At 37.8% G+C, this 15923-nt stretch overlaps 1 protein-coding gene across 3 annotated transcripts; it reads left to right on the top strand.

The window, feature by feature from the left end:
• The first annotated feature begins 2241 nt into the window (after positions 1 to 2241).
• Positions 2242 to 14785, top strand: LOC131166428 (transcription factor EGL1-like). 3 transcript variants are annotated; one of them, XM_058124966.1, is made up of 9 exons: positions 2247 to 2534; positions 2895 to 3023; positions 3603 to 3857; positions 5598 to 5694; positions 5816 to 5830; positions 6863 to 6919; positions 7045 to 7902; positions 13608 to 14051; positions 14453 to 14785. In XM_058124966.1, exons 2-9 carry the CDS (start codon positions 2896 to 2898, stop codon positions 14522 to 14524), a joined length of 1926 nt encoding a protein of 641 aa, XP_057980949.1. In that variant the 5' UTR covers positions 2247 to 2534; position 2895; the 3' UTR covers positions 14525 to 14785. The 3 variants fall into 3 exon arrangements, with proteins under 3 accessions (XP_057980950.1, XP_057980949.1, XP_057980948.1); XM_058124965.1 differs by having other exon boundaries at positions 2255 to 2534; positions 2884 to 3023; XM_058124967.1 differs by lacking the exon at positions 5816 to 5830 and having other exon boundaries at positions 2242 to 2534; positions 2884 to 3023.
• The last annotated feature ends 1138 nt before the right edge of the window (positions 14786 to 15923 follow it).

Genomic DNA, 15923 nt, shown 5'->3' on the forward strand with positions numbered 1-15923 from the left:
ACCTTGTTCAACGTGGTTCACTCCAAGTTAGACATGTTCATACACAAGACCAATTGGCTGACCTGTTGATAAAGGCATTGTCAAGACAGAGTTAAAATCTTGAGAAACAAGATTGGGCTTGTTGATGGAAGCTCAATCTTGCGGGAGCGTATAAAGACAGATTGCACGAATCAAGGCCAAGATTGAACAGAGCACATCTAGCCTACAGCCAAGCAAGATCATTCAAAATCAATTTTGTATATTTTTGTAAATGCAACATTGACTTAGACAAATCTGTAACTACTGCATAGTTTTAGCAAAATTGATGTACATTGCTGTAAATAGTTTTTCCCAGCTGTGTATATAAGTCAGCTTTTATTACATCAATAAAGCGTGAGAAAATATTCATTGAAAACTAGCAATATTATTTCTTCTATAGAAGAAAGGAAAAAAAATAAATTAAGTTACAAAAAAATAAATTAAGTTATCGAGTAGAATAGATATAAAATTGGGAGTATATATTTATCCGAAAAAATAATATATAAGGAACAGTCTAGCCAATCCTTAGAAGCTGCCTCAAGAATTTTGAACAATATTTTTTTATTGGAGTCGATTTGGCACGCACATGGCAGATTTGGATTGGAGAGACTTTAGGTAGTTGTAGTTGCTTGAGCCCTAGGTGTTTTGGTTTTAAGAAAATTGCTTGAGCCCCACTTTACTTGGTTTTAAGAAAATCTCTCTTCAGTTTGGTGCCATTTAGGTGGGTCCGAAGGGTTAGAGCTATGAATCATTAAAAATAAATAAAATAAATAAATAATATTATATTGGTAAATAATAATAAAAACATATATATTTTCTAATAAGGAATTATTAGAAAAGGGATTTTTTAAATGTATATTATATATATCACCTTATTTTCAAAATTATTAGGAAAAAAAATATATTTTTATTACTTTTATTGTAATATTATTGTGACATAACACCTATTAAAGAATCAAGAAATGAATTTTTATAATTTAAAAGTTTTGCACAACTTTATATTCTTTTTCTTTTTGAATAATTATATATACTTTCAATTTTAGATCTATGATAGTAGGAAACGCAATTTAATTTTTTTTCTTTTCTTTAAGCAAATAAGAATATGACACTTCCCCAACTCAATTTTTTATTTTTTATTTTAACTTTTCAATGTGATTTTTTTTTTCTTTTAGAAAATGTATAAATTCAAATACATTAGAAAGGCAAAAATAGGAAATTTTCTCCTAAACAAGAAAAAAAAAATTAGGGTATTTTGGGAAGAAATAATGGACGAAGATTAACTAATGTCGGGATAACTCAACTCAAACCAATTTCTCGTGCATAAATTTCAAGCTCCAGTGAAAAGATGACTCTTGAACCAGATAGATGCCACCACAGAGGATCCATGCCCTGAAGAAAATTTCAATCTCCAATGACGGGAGGAATCAACCTATCAAGCTCCTGCAGCGTCCCCCACCAACTTGACTGACAAACTTGCAGGTCCTCCCTCAATTCCTCCATTTACTGCCGTAAATTTTTCTTCCTATGGTTTGGGCAATGCTCATGAGAGCGAGCCTAAATCAAAATTCAAGAACCCCTCTCTCCAAAAAAGAATATACATGTGAGGCGATGTGTCTCTGATTGATTAACTAGTCCTCTGTGAACTGTCTTTTGGACTGAGCAGTGACCTCGCATATTTTTCACCTTTCGGGCTCAAACAACCTGTAAGAGGACAAAGCGAAGCATTGCAGCATACTAACTCGCAGACAAGTTCATCATGAGTCACGACAATCAATCATCTTCAACCTGACCCCTCCAATAATGTTCTCCGGCTCCTTCCCCTTCAACACTTGTTTTTTAACTCGTGTGTGCTCATTAAAGCTGCTGCTTCGGTGATGTAACGGAACCTATCTCTTCCCTTGAATACCAACAATTGAAACAGGACGATGGGCATGCATGTGGTGTTAAGTGATTCATGCCCATCTCACCTGGCATACCCAAATGTAGAAGAAATGGAAATGGAAATGGAAATGGAATAGGCCTCAGGCTGTGTGTGAGCTTGAACAAACATGTGTCAAAACGTAATTGGTGCTGAAATCTTATCCATTTCAATTGTTGACTTTTCTCTTTCCAAGAGGCAGTCTACTCTAACCATGTTTCACTATTGGAAGAAAATTAAAAGTAGACATTGAATAATGAACACTATGGCCCATTGTGGGGACATCTTGTCAGGGGCGTGCACAAAGAACCAGCTGTGAGTAAAGCCTTCACCTTTAAGAACGCCCGAACAAAAAAAGTAATTGCAAGGCTGCTAATGTTTCATGGTTTGTCTTACTAGTTACAAGTCCCTCTTTCAAGTTTCAACCGTAAACGCAAATGGTCTCCTTTTCTTTTTTCTTTTTGGTTCCAAGAAAGTTGTTATTCATCCTAGGTTGGATATAGCATCTCAGGAGTAGAGGGAGGAGGAGAGGGAAGAGAAGAGAAAAGATAAAAACAGAGGTCTGGGAGGAAAGCCCGGCAAAAACAGATTATTTTAGGTATCTCCTCACTGCGTTGTTTTTTTTTTTTTTTCCTGATCACTCCATTTAGTCTCCAAGAGCCACGGTTGAATTCTTAAATTGTTGATCGAAAGTCGCCGTGCAAAACTCACGCACACGCAGTTAATTTTAAAGGTGCAAGGGTGAAGGGGGGGAGGGGGGGGGGGGGGTTGCTTACCCGAAGCAAGACCATGTTGCTTTGAGCTGTGTTTAACTAGTTCCAGCCAGCTAAAGCTGCAAGTTCATCCGGGTTTTGCTTAAAAGATGAATTCACGGTGGTAGTTGAGAATTCCACCGAGTATGGGTGATGGGTTTTTTTTCTTTCTCACTTTTGCTTGTTAATTTTTAGGTAATGTGTAGGATGATGGCTGATGGGGTCCAAAACCAAGAGGGTATACCAGAGAATTTTAAAGAGCGGCTTGCTGTTGCAGTGAGGAGTATCCAATGGAGCTATGCAATCTTCTGGTCAATGTCAACTAGCCAACAAGGGTAAACATTTCTCCTCTCTCTCTCTCTCTCTCTCTGCATTTCATCTTTCTCTATCCCACCCTACACACATTTTCTTCCTGGTCTATTAATCTTCTTCAACTGGATTTTGCAATTATTTTCTGGAAACTTGCCTACAATGACCGCCATCCGTGATGGTGCTCCATGAATAAAAATGTTGCCCTGATTCTGGGACTTCCCGTTCAGATAAAAAAGCATATTTGTCTCTGTCACTGTTCATTCTGGTATGTTTGTTCTTTGTAGAATTGAAGAAGCTGAGGGACACTGCGTATATCCTTCCCCAACCCCCTCTTTTTCACCCCCGCAAATTTGGGCAATTGGTTTTCATTTTACAGAAAATATAGGCCATTTTGCCGAACATAAATAGAACTTAATTCCCCTCTGTTGAAAAGTAATTTTGAAAAGAAAATGGAAAATGAGAAGTGAAATTTCCCTGTTTTAAAGTGAAAATGCCTACGTTTTTATATCACTAACACCATTAGTTAGAAATAGTAATTAATGCTTTGCATAATTGCTGTTCACTGCTTACCAAGGCAAAATTTGTGTGATTAATATTCCTAGGATACTTGAATGGGGTGATGGATACTACAATGGTGATATTAAGACAAGGAAGACAGTTCAGGCCATGGAACTTCAAGCTGATAAAATCGGTCTACAGAGAAGTGAGCAATTGAGAGAGCTTTATGGGTCTCTTTTGGAAGACGAAACCGATCAGCAAGCAAAGAGGCCTTCTGCTGCATTGTCCCCAGAAGATCTTTCAGATGCAGAATGGTATTACTTGGTTTGCATGTCCTTCGTGTTCAATCCTGGGCAATGGTACTGATCTATTTTCTGTGGACCAGAATCCTTTTTTATTTTTTTCGATCTAACATTTGTCATGGCATATAAACTCTAATTATCTAGACTGATCTATTTTCTGTTGACCAGAATTCTTTTTTCTTTTTTTCGATCTAACATTGGTCATGGCATATGAACTCTAATTAGCTAGGTTTTTGTAATTACTGAAGTGCTTAGGCTTTAGAGGGAAGACAGCTGTGGCCTCATAGCTGAACTGTTGATATTGGTTGCACTTGCACTTCATGGTTATAGCATTTTAAGAAAAAAAATTTCAATTGTAAGAACAAAGACATTATGGATGTGGGTCATCATGATAATGGGGGGTCCTCCAGAATTTAGTGAAATGATAGGTTTGCATGTAGAGCACAAGAACCAAATCCACTTTCATGGAATGGACAAATTCTGGAGGAGTGGTGCATCCATGGCCACTTTTTTTCCCTCCAAAAATAGTTATTATAGTTTAACAGTTGGGTATGGCTAGCTTCTAAGAAAAATGTCTCTTTCAAGTTCCACTGTTCCCAACCTCCCAAGTGATCCTTTTAACTCACAAAGGCAACTTAAATGCTAATCTCCAAGAACTAATCTGATGAAGTCCATGGAAATTATCTTTCCATGAATTTTCTTGTATGCCTATCTTGAATTAGGTTGAATAAATCTTGCACAGATAATTGTGTTTCCAGAATCCAGATGTGGATCTGTTTCCGTATTTTCTTTGATGAATTGAATTTAAACTCATGTTTACTCGGAACTTAGTACTAGGATTCAGATATACCCCATCAACTGGCTGCTAACTCCCAGTTAAACCAATTAGTGTTTGCTGTGATCTGCACTATCTAAATGCTTTTGAAGGGTGGTTTTTGTTATCAGTTTTAAATAAAGCCAAAGGTCTTAATACAGTTTCAGTAGCAAGCGTACAGTGGACTCTGGATCTTATTCTGATATTCAGGTTGTGACAAAATCTGAATCTGATCTGGACCCTGCCTTTAGAATCTGACCTAGTATGTGTTAGGGCCGGAGGAGTTCTCATGGGCAAGCTTGATATACATGAATGAGCATCAACTTGACCCAAAAGCTTGAGCCATTAGGTCTTGTGCTCAACTATGCATATAAACACCCATCCTCCATTTTATTTTTCCAATGTGGGATAAACTTACAAGTAGGATTCTCAACAATCTCCCCCTCACTTGTGACTTCCAACCATTCCACCTTAAATGGAAGCCATTACTTGTTACGCAACCAATTAGGAGTCATTACTCAACCATGGGAGAGAAACCATGGGAGTACACTCATTTATAGGATTAGCATCTGTAGCATGGACCGCTTCTCTTCTACGAGGTCAACATCCACAGGAACACATGCATGAATACTCAAACCCAATTCGAACCTCGGCTCAATATCACTTGTTAGGACTAGGGAGCCCTCATGGGCAGGCTTGATATATATGGATGAGCACTAGATCCAAAATCTTAAGCCATTAGGGCTTGGGCCCAACTATATATCTAAGCATCCATCCTCCACTTTATTTTTCCAATGTGTGACAAACTCACATGTGAAATTCTTAACAGTATGCATAGATAAAATTCAAACGTGTTGGATCAATTTGCTGCATTTCATGTTCTTCCTTGTATCTTTTCATTGATGTAATCATGTAACAGTTTCATTCGTACATTTGTCTAATACCATGACATTGTGATAATTTTCCTTCACATTGTTGCTTAGTTTGCCAGGAAAAGCATTAGCAAATTGTCAACCAATCTGGTTATGCAATGCTCAATATGCTGAAAGCAAAGTATTCTCTCGTTCTTTGCTAGCAAAGGTTAGTTCCCCTCAGTTGAGATCTATTTCAAAGGTCAGCTATTTACAAGTGGCTTATTGAACTGACCCTTTCACGTTTGCTTGGGATATTTCAATGACTGGTCAACAATCATTGCCCTCAGAGTGCATCCATTCAGGTATTGCAATTCCTCCATTGAATGTATTGTGCAATGACATATGTGTATAGGGTTCTATATGAATCATTAGCCAAGATTGTTGTGATCCTCCACTCAAAAAAAAAATAAAGATGGAAAAGTGATACTCCAACATGTTTCTGTTTTCACAAATTTGAAAATGGGAATAACAGTTAAGTAGACAGTTAACTGTTTCAGAGCCTTTCAAAAGCAAAAGAAAGCACAGGAATCAAGATGAAATAGTAATAATCAAATTTTGTTCATTACCTTGCGATAGTGATATACTACTTTGTTTTGTGGCTTTTGTCCATGCAATTGAAGGAGAACACTCAATTTCTTGGAACCTGCTGTGGTTTCTATTTGCAAAATTACAAAACAGATGTGTTAACCACCCCCCTTTCCCTACCCCCACAACCAAAAGGAAGAATTCTTTTGAAAATGAAGGAATAAAAAACCTCAAAACATAAGCACATATGATGACTTACTGCAAAAGGATATGTCTCATGTCATGATATCAAAACATGAATTTGCCTCTTTCATGGACCTTCATGTATGCATGTTGGGTTTGGGGAGGGAGCGGGGGCTACAGCCAAATTAAATTTCAACGAGTGTGTCTGTTGGCTGGAGCAGGATACTCTCTGTACACAACAGGCATGAATATCTTTCCATTTCTGCTAAAAAAAACATTTGTACTGCTCTAAAATTTATGAGAGTTTCCAGAAATTTAATTTGATTTTCTGGTTTCTTAGCTGCTGTTTAAAAACTGCTTGGAGAGGAGTCACTACAAAAGTATAAAAAGCGACATTCATGATTTCATACTTGAAAACAAATCACCCCATTTTGAAATCTTTCACCTGATGGGTTGCTAATCCAAAACATCGTTTCTGGATCAAAATTGTATTCTGTGCCTACGTTTATAAATAATCATCTAGCAAGAAAAACTTTGGCAAATCTATACTCTTCAATACTAATCTTTTTTTTGCTGTGAACCATTTTATCCAGTACAGATTAATATCTATTGTTTTGCATGTACAGACTGTGGTGTGTTTTCCCCATCTGGGAGGTGTGATTGAGCTAGGTGTAACTGAGCGGGTAACTTTCTTTCTGAAACCAGAATCCTATCACATTTCCAGTTTATCTGCCTACTGCATCTCATTTTAACGTATCTGAAATTTGTGTCTTTGTTTGTTTGTTTTCTTGGCGGGTGTTATTTTAAGGTCTTGGAAGATCCTACTCTCATTCAACACATCAAAACTTGCTTGTTAGAGCTCTCAAAGCCCATTTGCTTTGAGAAAACTTGTTCTGGTCCATGTAACACAGATGATGATAAGGACCCCATGTATGCCAACATCAATCATGAGACAGCCAGCATAATGGTTTTGGGGAATTTTTATTCCCCAGAAGAAGAAATTGAATTTGATCAGGACAGGATTAATGAGTTGCATGGGAATATTCATGAACCCAATATGGGTTCCCCTAATGAATGTTCAAATGGCTGTGAGCAAAATAATGTGACAGAGGATTCCTTCATGCTTGAAGGTATTAATGGCGGGGCTTCTCAGGTTCAGAGCTGGCATTTCATGGATGATGATTTCAGCAATGGTGCTCAAGATTCCATAAATTCTAGTGATTGCATATCCCAAGCTTTTGTGAATCAAGAGAATGGCATATCTTCTCCTAAGGTTGAGAAGCAAAACAGCCTACAATTGAAAGATCTTCAAGAGTGCAATCATACAAAACTCAACTCCTTGGATCTTGGAACTAATGATGACTTGCATTACAGAAGAACTCTTTCTACCATTCTTAAAAGTTCAAATGGATTGATTGAACACCCATGTTTCTGCACTAGCTATTGCAAATCCTGCTTTGTAAGTTGGAAGAAAGGAGGAACAATTGATGGTCATAGGCCACATGTGGGGCAAACAGTGCTAAAGAAGATTTTATTTTCTGTCCCCCGTATGCATCGTGATGGCTCTCCTTGTTCACAAAAAGAAACTGGTGGAAAAGATTTCCTTTGTGGGAATGAGAATGATAAATTTCTCGTCCTTAAATCAATGGTACCATCTGTCAGCAAGGTAAATTAATTATAGTATGTTAAAAAATGTTTTGTTAATGCTCATGCAGTTGGAATCATGTTGAGGCTTTGTTCATTGACAGTTTTCTTTTTCAATTTTGGGTTTGTGAGCTATACCAGCTTCAACAGCTTGCATAGTTGGTATTTATACCATGTAATAAATTAAGCTGAGAGGTCTTTGTAGCTATAGGTGGTTGTTGTGATATAGATTGAATAGTGAAGATGCACCGCGGAATAAACAACAAGTAAATGTAAATAATACACACAACCAAAACAAGATCAACACGAAGATTTATGTGGTTCGGCAAAACCTACATCCATGGAAGTAATGACACACAAATTTCACTATGAAAATCAAAATGTACACAATACACTTCTCAAATGATCACCCTCACTCTCAAAATATGCTCAGATGACATATATAGAGGTTCCTCGAAGGTTTCCTCCCGTTTGTCCAACCACCCAATGTTTAAAAATTCAAATTTATGAAGAAACTGCTGCATCTCGTCGACGAACACAGGGCTTCGTCGACGAGACCAAGAAGAACCTTCGTTGATGAATACAAGACTTTCGTCGACGATACCAAAAGTCTAAAATTTCCTGCTCTCGGTAATTATTCTTCGACGAACTTCAGAGCTTTCGTCGACGAACCTCTGCTGTCCCCTCGTTGACGAACACAGGGCCTTCGTCGACGAGGCCTGCTGTGTTGTCCCCTTCATGTTTTTCCTCCTTCCTTCTTTACTTATCAAAATAGAAGTATAAGAATCCCCACCTTGGCGATTATACGCCCCTTAGGAGAGTCCCGAAAAACATGATCTGCTTTACCTTGAACTTGAAAAACTTGAAAAACTCTAGGTTTGGGCTTGTCTCTCTTCTATCACTTGGAGACATGGAGTAAGTCTAAGTAATGCTTGATGCTTGAACTTTTCAAAAGTAACTGATTTCGTCAGAATATCCGCTACATTTTCAGACGTGTGAACTTTTTCCAACACAAGTTCACTGGAAGCAATCAATTCCCGAACCCTACGGAACCTCACATCAATGTGCTTGGTCCTAGCATGGTATATCTGATTCTTCTCCAAGTAAATGACATTCTGACTATCACAATGCAACATCACACCATCTTGCTGTAACCCTAGCTCTTTGACTAAACCAGTAAGCCATAAGACCTTCTTTGCAGCTTCGGCAACTACCATATATTCTGCCTCAGTCGTGGACATGCTACCAGAAATTGTACCATGGATATCCAACATACCAGTCCTCCTACAAGGGTAAACACGTATTCCGTTGTAGACCTTCTGTCATCCATATCTCCAGCATAATCTGCATCGACAAACCCCATAACTGAAGGACAACCCTGTTGTTTGCCGAACATGATGCTATAATCTGCTATACCCTGCAAGTATTTGAGTATCCATTTACAGCTTCCCAATGCTTTCTTCCTGGATTAGAGAGGAATTTGCTCACCACGCTCACTGCATGAGCTAAATTTGATCTCTTACATGTCATGACATATAAACTCCCCACAATACTAGCATAGGGGACCTTTGACATGTCCCGGATTTCCTCATCTGAACTTGGGCAATTTGCAGTAGACAACTTGAAATGATTCACTAGAGGTGTACACATCGGTCTTGCATCAGCCATGCTAAACCTCTCCAACACCTTCTGCATATAACCGCCCTGAGATAGCCATAATCTCCCTGCAGTCCTATCTCGGCGAATCTCCATTCCAAGTATTTTTTTGGCTGAACCAAGATCCTTTATGTGAAATTCCTTATACAACATGTCCTTTAATTGATTCACCTCGGTTAAATCTCTTGCAACTATCAACATATCATTGACATACAATAACAAGAAAATAAGTGAGCCATCATCAAGTTTATTCACATATACGCAGCAGTCATACTCACATCGTTTGTAGCCAATTTTTATCATATAAGAATCAAACCGTTTATACCATTGCCTTGGAGACTGTTTCAGCTCATAAAAAGATTTCTTCAACCTGCAAACAAAATTTTCTTTTCCCTGTTCAATGAATCCCTCAAGTTGAACCATGTAGATTTGTTCTTCAAAGTCACCGTGAAGAAATGTCATCTTCACATCCATTTGTTCCAAATGAAAATTATAATGAGCTACTAACTCCAACACAACTCTGATAGAAGTATGTCGGACTACTGGAGAAAAGATCTTATCATAATCTATTCCCTTCTTCTGTGAGTATCCTTTTGCCACCAACCGTGCCTTGAACTTCTTGCCTTCCTTTTCTGATACTGTTTCATTCTTCTTGTACACCCATTTACACCCAATCGGTCTTTTCCCATTTGGAAGCTCCACTAACTCCCAAGTTTGATTTTTACGTAGTGACTTCATTTCCTCAATCATTGCTCCCATCCATCTATCTTTCTTCTGGTCATGCACTGCCTCTTAAAATGTAGTTGGATCGTTGCAACTAGTAAAAAAAGCATAAGACACTAACTCTTCAAACCCATACCTTGGCGGAGGTCGAATAGTGCATCTAGATCTTCTTAACAGAATATCGTCAACTTGCTGGCTTTCCAAGTTAGAGCTCCCTACAACCATAGGACCATGATAATTTCCGTTGCCCCGAGCTTCGAACTCCACCTGCACGATATGTTCATCATTGCCCCAGCTTTCTGGCTATTGTTTATGTTCATCACATTTTTAAGTACGCTTCACCATAGCCTTTTCATTAAAGACTGTATCCCTATTGACCACCACCTTGTTTGCCACTGGGTCCCACAACTTATACCCCTTTACACCTTCTGGATATCCCAAAAAAATGCAATGACGAGACTTCGGGTCAAGCTTAGACCTCTCCTCACTAGACACGTGGACATAGGCTGGACATCCGAATACTTTCAATTCGGAATAGTCTACTACATTTTCCGTCCAAACTTCTTCCGCCACTTTACCTACTTATGATACCCTTGGTGATCGGTTTACTAGAAAACAAGCCATACTAGCTGTCTCGGCCCAGAAGTTCTTTGGTAGCTTTGCATTCAATCTGAGATACTGAACCCTATCAGCAAGAGTCCGATTCATCCGTTCTGCCACACCATTTTGTTGACGTGTCCGGCGAACTGTAAAATGTCTCTTGATGCCTTGCTCCGTACAAAACTCCATAAACCGAGAATCAGCGTACTTGGTCTCATTATCCGACCTTAAACATTTGATTCTCCTCCCCGTCTGATTCTCCACTTCAGCCTTCCAAATCTTAAACTTGGTAAACGTACTTGATTTGTGACGCATGAAGTAAACCCAGACCTTCCGTGAGTAATTATCCATGAAACTCACATAATACACATGTCCACCCTTTGATGTAACTCTAACTGGGTCCCAAACATTTGAATGTACATAATCAAGAATACCCCTTGTGTTCTGAATAGATGGTCTAAACTTTGCCCTGTTCTATTTTCCAAGAACACATCCTGTAAAATTCCAGTTGACATGATTTCAAGCCTTTTAAGAGTTTCCTCTTGTGTAGTTCTTTCATGCCATGTTCTGCCATATGCCTAAGAAACATATGCCATAAGACGGTCTCATCTAATTTAGCATCCACAGTTGCAACTCCACCTACAATGGTAAGTTTCCTGCAACGTGTAAATATTCCCATCCAGTTTCTGTCCTTTCATTACTGTCAGATTACCTTTCCATACAGTCAAGACTCCACATTTATACTTGTAATTAAAGCCATTACAATCCAAAGTACGACGAGATATCAAACTCTTTTTCAACTCAGGTATATGTTTTACATTACATAATGTTTTTACAGCACCATCAAACATTTTTATCTTTACATTTCCTATGCCAACGATCTTGCAAGAAGAATCATTACCCATAAGAACTGATCTAGAATTCACTAACGTGTAAGTGCTGAACCACTCATTGTTCGGAGTCATGTGATAAGAACATGCCGAATCAAGTATCCAAGAGTTCGTTAGATTATCTGACTCCGCTGAAACTGATAGAACGTCACCATCCGCTGAATCTTCTTCTTGAACAATATTCACAGATTTTGACATCTCCTCATCCCCTTTTTATCGTATTTATAACACCAGATTTCGTTCTTCTTCTTAGAATGATTTCGGAATTTCTGATTAGACCCATTCTTAAACTTTCCTTTGCCTCGCTCATTGCTACTCTTTACCACAAGTCCTTTTCCTTCATCACATATCTTCAACCTTTGATGAAAATTTATTAAGGCACTTGTTACCTTTTCCAGATCAAGAGTTTCTTTTCCCCACGTAAGAGTGGTCACAAGATTTTCTTAGGTATGAGTCGAGGGCAAAGAATTTAACAGCATCAAAGCCTTATCATCCTCATCAAACTTCACATCAACCCTCATCAAATCTCTTATAATTTGATTAAAGGCATTAATGTGTTGATCCAAACTTGATCCTTCAACCATCTTAAGCCAATACAAATGCTGCTTAAGAAAAAGTTTGTTATTGAGGGATTTAGACATGTATCAGCTTTCTAACTTTTGCCAGATAGCTGCTGGAGAATCCTCTTCCATCACCCGATAGAGAACTTCATCGGCTAAACACAAGCGTATTGTAGACGCTGCCTTTGCTTTTAAATCTATCCATGTTGTCTCATCCATTCCTTTTGGTTGAGTATCAAGCAAAGCTTTAGCCATTACTTGTTGCACAAGAATGTCCTTCACTCTCCTCTGCCATAAACCGAAATTCCCGGTTCCATCGAATTTGACAACGTCAAATCTTGCAGAAGACGATCCCGATGCCATAACAACAATCACTCTGATACTAATTTGTTGTGATATAGATTGAATAATGAAGATGCACAACGGAATAAACAACAAGTAAATGTAAATAACACACAACCATAACAAGATCAACACGAAGATTTACGTGGTTCGGCAAAGCCTACGTCCATGGAAGCAATGACACACAAATTTCACTATGGAAATCAAAATGTACACAATACATTTCTCAAATGATCACTCTCACTCTCAAAATATGCCCAGATGACATATATAGAGGTTCCTCGGAGGTGTCCCCCCGTTTGCCCAACCACCCAACATTTAAAAATTCAAATTTTTGAAGAAACTGCTGCATCTCGTCAATGAACATAGGGTTTCGTCAACGAGATCAAGAAGAACTTTCATCTACGAACACAAGACTTTCGTCGACGATACCAGAAGTCTGAAATTTCTTGCTCTCGGTAATTATTCATCGACGAACTTCAGAGCCTTCGTCGACGAACCTCTGTTGTCCCTCGTCAACGAACATAGGGCCTTCGGCGATGAGGCCTGCTGTGTTGGCCCCTTCATGTTTTTCCTCCTTCCTTCTTCGCTTATCAAAACAGAAGTATAAGAGCCACAAATAACAGTGGTATTGCAGATAAGCAACAAGTAGGGTTGACCTTAGTGGTCAGCCACCCCCACTTAGGCTGTGGTAGTTCCCATGGTCCAGGGTTCAAGTCATCTTGACCTTGGGGCATTTAAAACACATTGCAAATAACCTTAGGAAGTGCAATTGTTGGAAAATCCATATTGAATTTTGGACAGTGTCTTGTAGATTTTGCTATCTTCAGTCACTAAGGCTGACTTGCATTTTTCAAATTATACTGTGTATTTGAAAATTCCTGAATTTAGTTGGACAACTAAAATTAAAATTTTGCTAATTTCTATGGTAAGACACTCATTTTGTATGCATGCAGATTGACAAAGCCTCCATCCTTCATGACACAATAGAATATTTGAAAGAACTTGAGGCAAAAGTGGAAGAGTTGGAATCTTGCATGGACTTGACAGAGTATGATGGTAAATCGAGAAGGAAATTTTCTGACCAGGTAGAGCAGATATCGGATAACTATGATGACAGAAAGATTGAAAATAGCAAGAAGCATTGGGTAAACAAGAGGAAAGCTAGTGACATTGATGAAATAGAACCACAGCTCAACAAAATTGTTCCTGCTGATGGCCTGCCATTGGATATGAAAGTCAGCATCAAAGAGCAGGAGGTTCTGATTGAGATGAGATGTCCTTGGAGAGAATATTTGTTGCTTGATATAATGGATGCTATAAACAATCTGCACTTGGATGCTCACTCAGTTCAATCATCTAACATCAATGACATTCTCAATTTAACCCTCAATTCTAAGGTTAGTACTTAAACCAATATGAGGTTTCCATTTTATTTTTATTTTTTTGCACCTAGGCTGGGTTTGATGGAGGTTAAAGTTGAAATGATTTCTAATGACCACTAACATGATTTTTGATTGGAAAATTCGAGGTCAAAAGATGTTACTAATCGTCATTATTGAAACTAGCTACCTGTCTAAATTTTCAAAAATACTGTCCAGATAATTTTTTACAACTTGAAATTGATTTCCATTTTTTAGTGATATACTTAATTTTCATTTACGTACATTGTACATTCTCCTCTTCCCAAACATATTCCAGGACTGTAACGGCCATTAGAAGTTGTTTCTTCTTTTGGTTGCATCTAAATGCTCTGCCCTAGCAGTCAGTAAATGTTAGATTAAAGATATTCCTTTTGCAGTTTCGAGGAACAGCAGTTGCTTCAGCAGGAATGATCGAACAAGCACTCTGGAAAATTGTAAGTAAGTGCTGAAGGTGGATTGATGCCAACTACCTCCTTGTATTTGTTGGATTTCAGTAGTTTGTAAGAGTTGGTTTCTTAGCAGTTGTGTAATGGGTCGTAATGAGCTGTTCAATGATGTCATAATTTTAACACAGTACTTAATTATCTGCCCAACCCTAAAACTTGCTTATGGGCTTCACTAGAAACCTACTTCAGCGATGAATAACCATTTCTTTCAGTGTAAGATACCACTATCTCGCATCATTCAATATGTCAACGAGTATTTCGATCCACAATTAGTATTTCAGTTCATTGTGGTATAGGTTTTGACTCTTTCTTATGGGTAACAGAAGTTCAATTCCTCACAAATAAAAAGAAATGAAACAAAAAAATTCACTGAGGCTGTGTCTGTGACCCAACCAGAAGTGAAGTGTTAAAACATTAATATTGGAGCAATTAATCACATGCTAAATCAACCTAAAGATTTTCTTGAATAGGAATAAGAAGAAAATCTGAGTTATTGAATTAAGTTTTGAGTGTGGCCATCAGCCTTGCAAGGCTATTAATTCTTCTGGGGGTTCTAGAATGTTTTATTGATGCTCGCTAAATTAGTGATCAAGATGGTTGATTCACTTGTTGAATACTAACGCCATATTGGGGAAGCTTGATGTCGTGATCCCAAAAATCAGTCATTTGCATAACCAATTCTACAATGGCTGTCAAGCTTGTGACATTGGCCCGACTAATAAGGAAGCATAATGGCTTAAGAGTTTGTCATTAGAAATTTCTATATGATATAAGCCTATCCACATTTATTTTTAAGAAACTTTGGTAAGAGCTTATAGCCATGTTTACAATAGGAAGCCAATAATATTGGTCTTAGACATAGAAATGGAAGACGGTTAATTCTTTGATTTCGTTAGATCGTGCCACTGCAATGGGAATGAGAATAAAGCTTACATGTAAAATGAATGATACATCATGTGATTCATGTAATCATAATAAATGTCATCCCAAACTAAGGTTTTGTAAATGCAATGCCATAGTATGATGAGTTGTATGTTCTTAAGTTGGCCTATGATTGTTTATGCACCTAGTTATGCGGATGCTATAAAGGTCTACCTATATGACTGGAAATGAGTCATTTCCAAGAGTTTAAAAGGCTTTAAAATTCTAAACATTCCTTTTAAGGATACAACAGCTAGTCCTTTTAATAGCTTCATATACTATAATACATTTAAGATATGAAGAACTATGATTGGGACTGGTTTAGTGAAATAAGATTGTTGGCTTAAAAAACCTGCTTACTATGCACTTTTTACTGACTTTAATATGCTATTACTAAACAATCATTCGAGTTGCTAGCCAACTTTATTTATACAGTATATTTCTAAGATTGCGGTTTATTGTCCAAAAGAATCAAAAAGTT

This window comes from Malania oleifera, chromosome 10, assembly GCF_029873635.1.
Source record: "Malania oleifera isolate guangnan ecotype guangnan chromosome 10, ASM2987363v1, whole genome shotgun sequence".
NCBI classification, from domain to species: domain Eukaryota; kingdom Viridiplantae; phylum Streptophyta; class Magnoliopsida; order Santalales; family Ximeniaceae; genus Malania; species Malania oleifera.

Coding starts and splice junctions, on each gene's coding strand:
- LOC131166428 (XM_058124965.1), top strand. CDS start 2,887: ATGTGTAGGATGATGGCTGATGGGGTCCAAAACCAAGAGGGTATACCA. Junction 3,024..3,602: donor ATGTCAACTAGCCAACAAGG/GTAAACATTTCT, acceptor TAATATTCCTAG/GATACTTGAATGGGGTGATG. Junction 3,858..5,597: donor GTGTTCAATCCTGGGCAATG/GTACTGATCTAT, acceptor ATTGTTGCTTAG/TTTGCCAGGAAAAGCATTAG.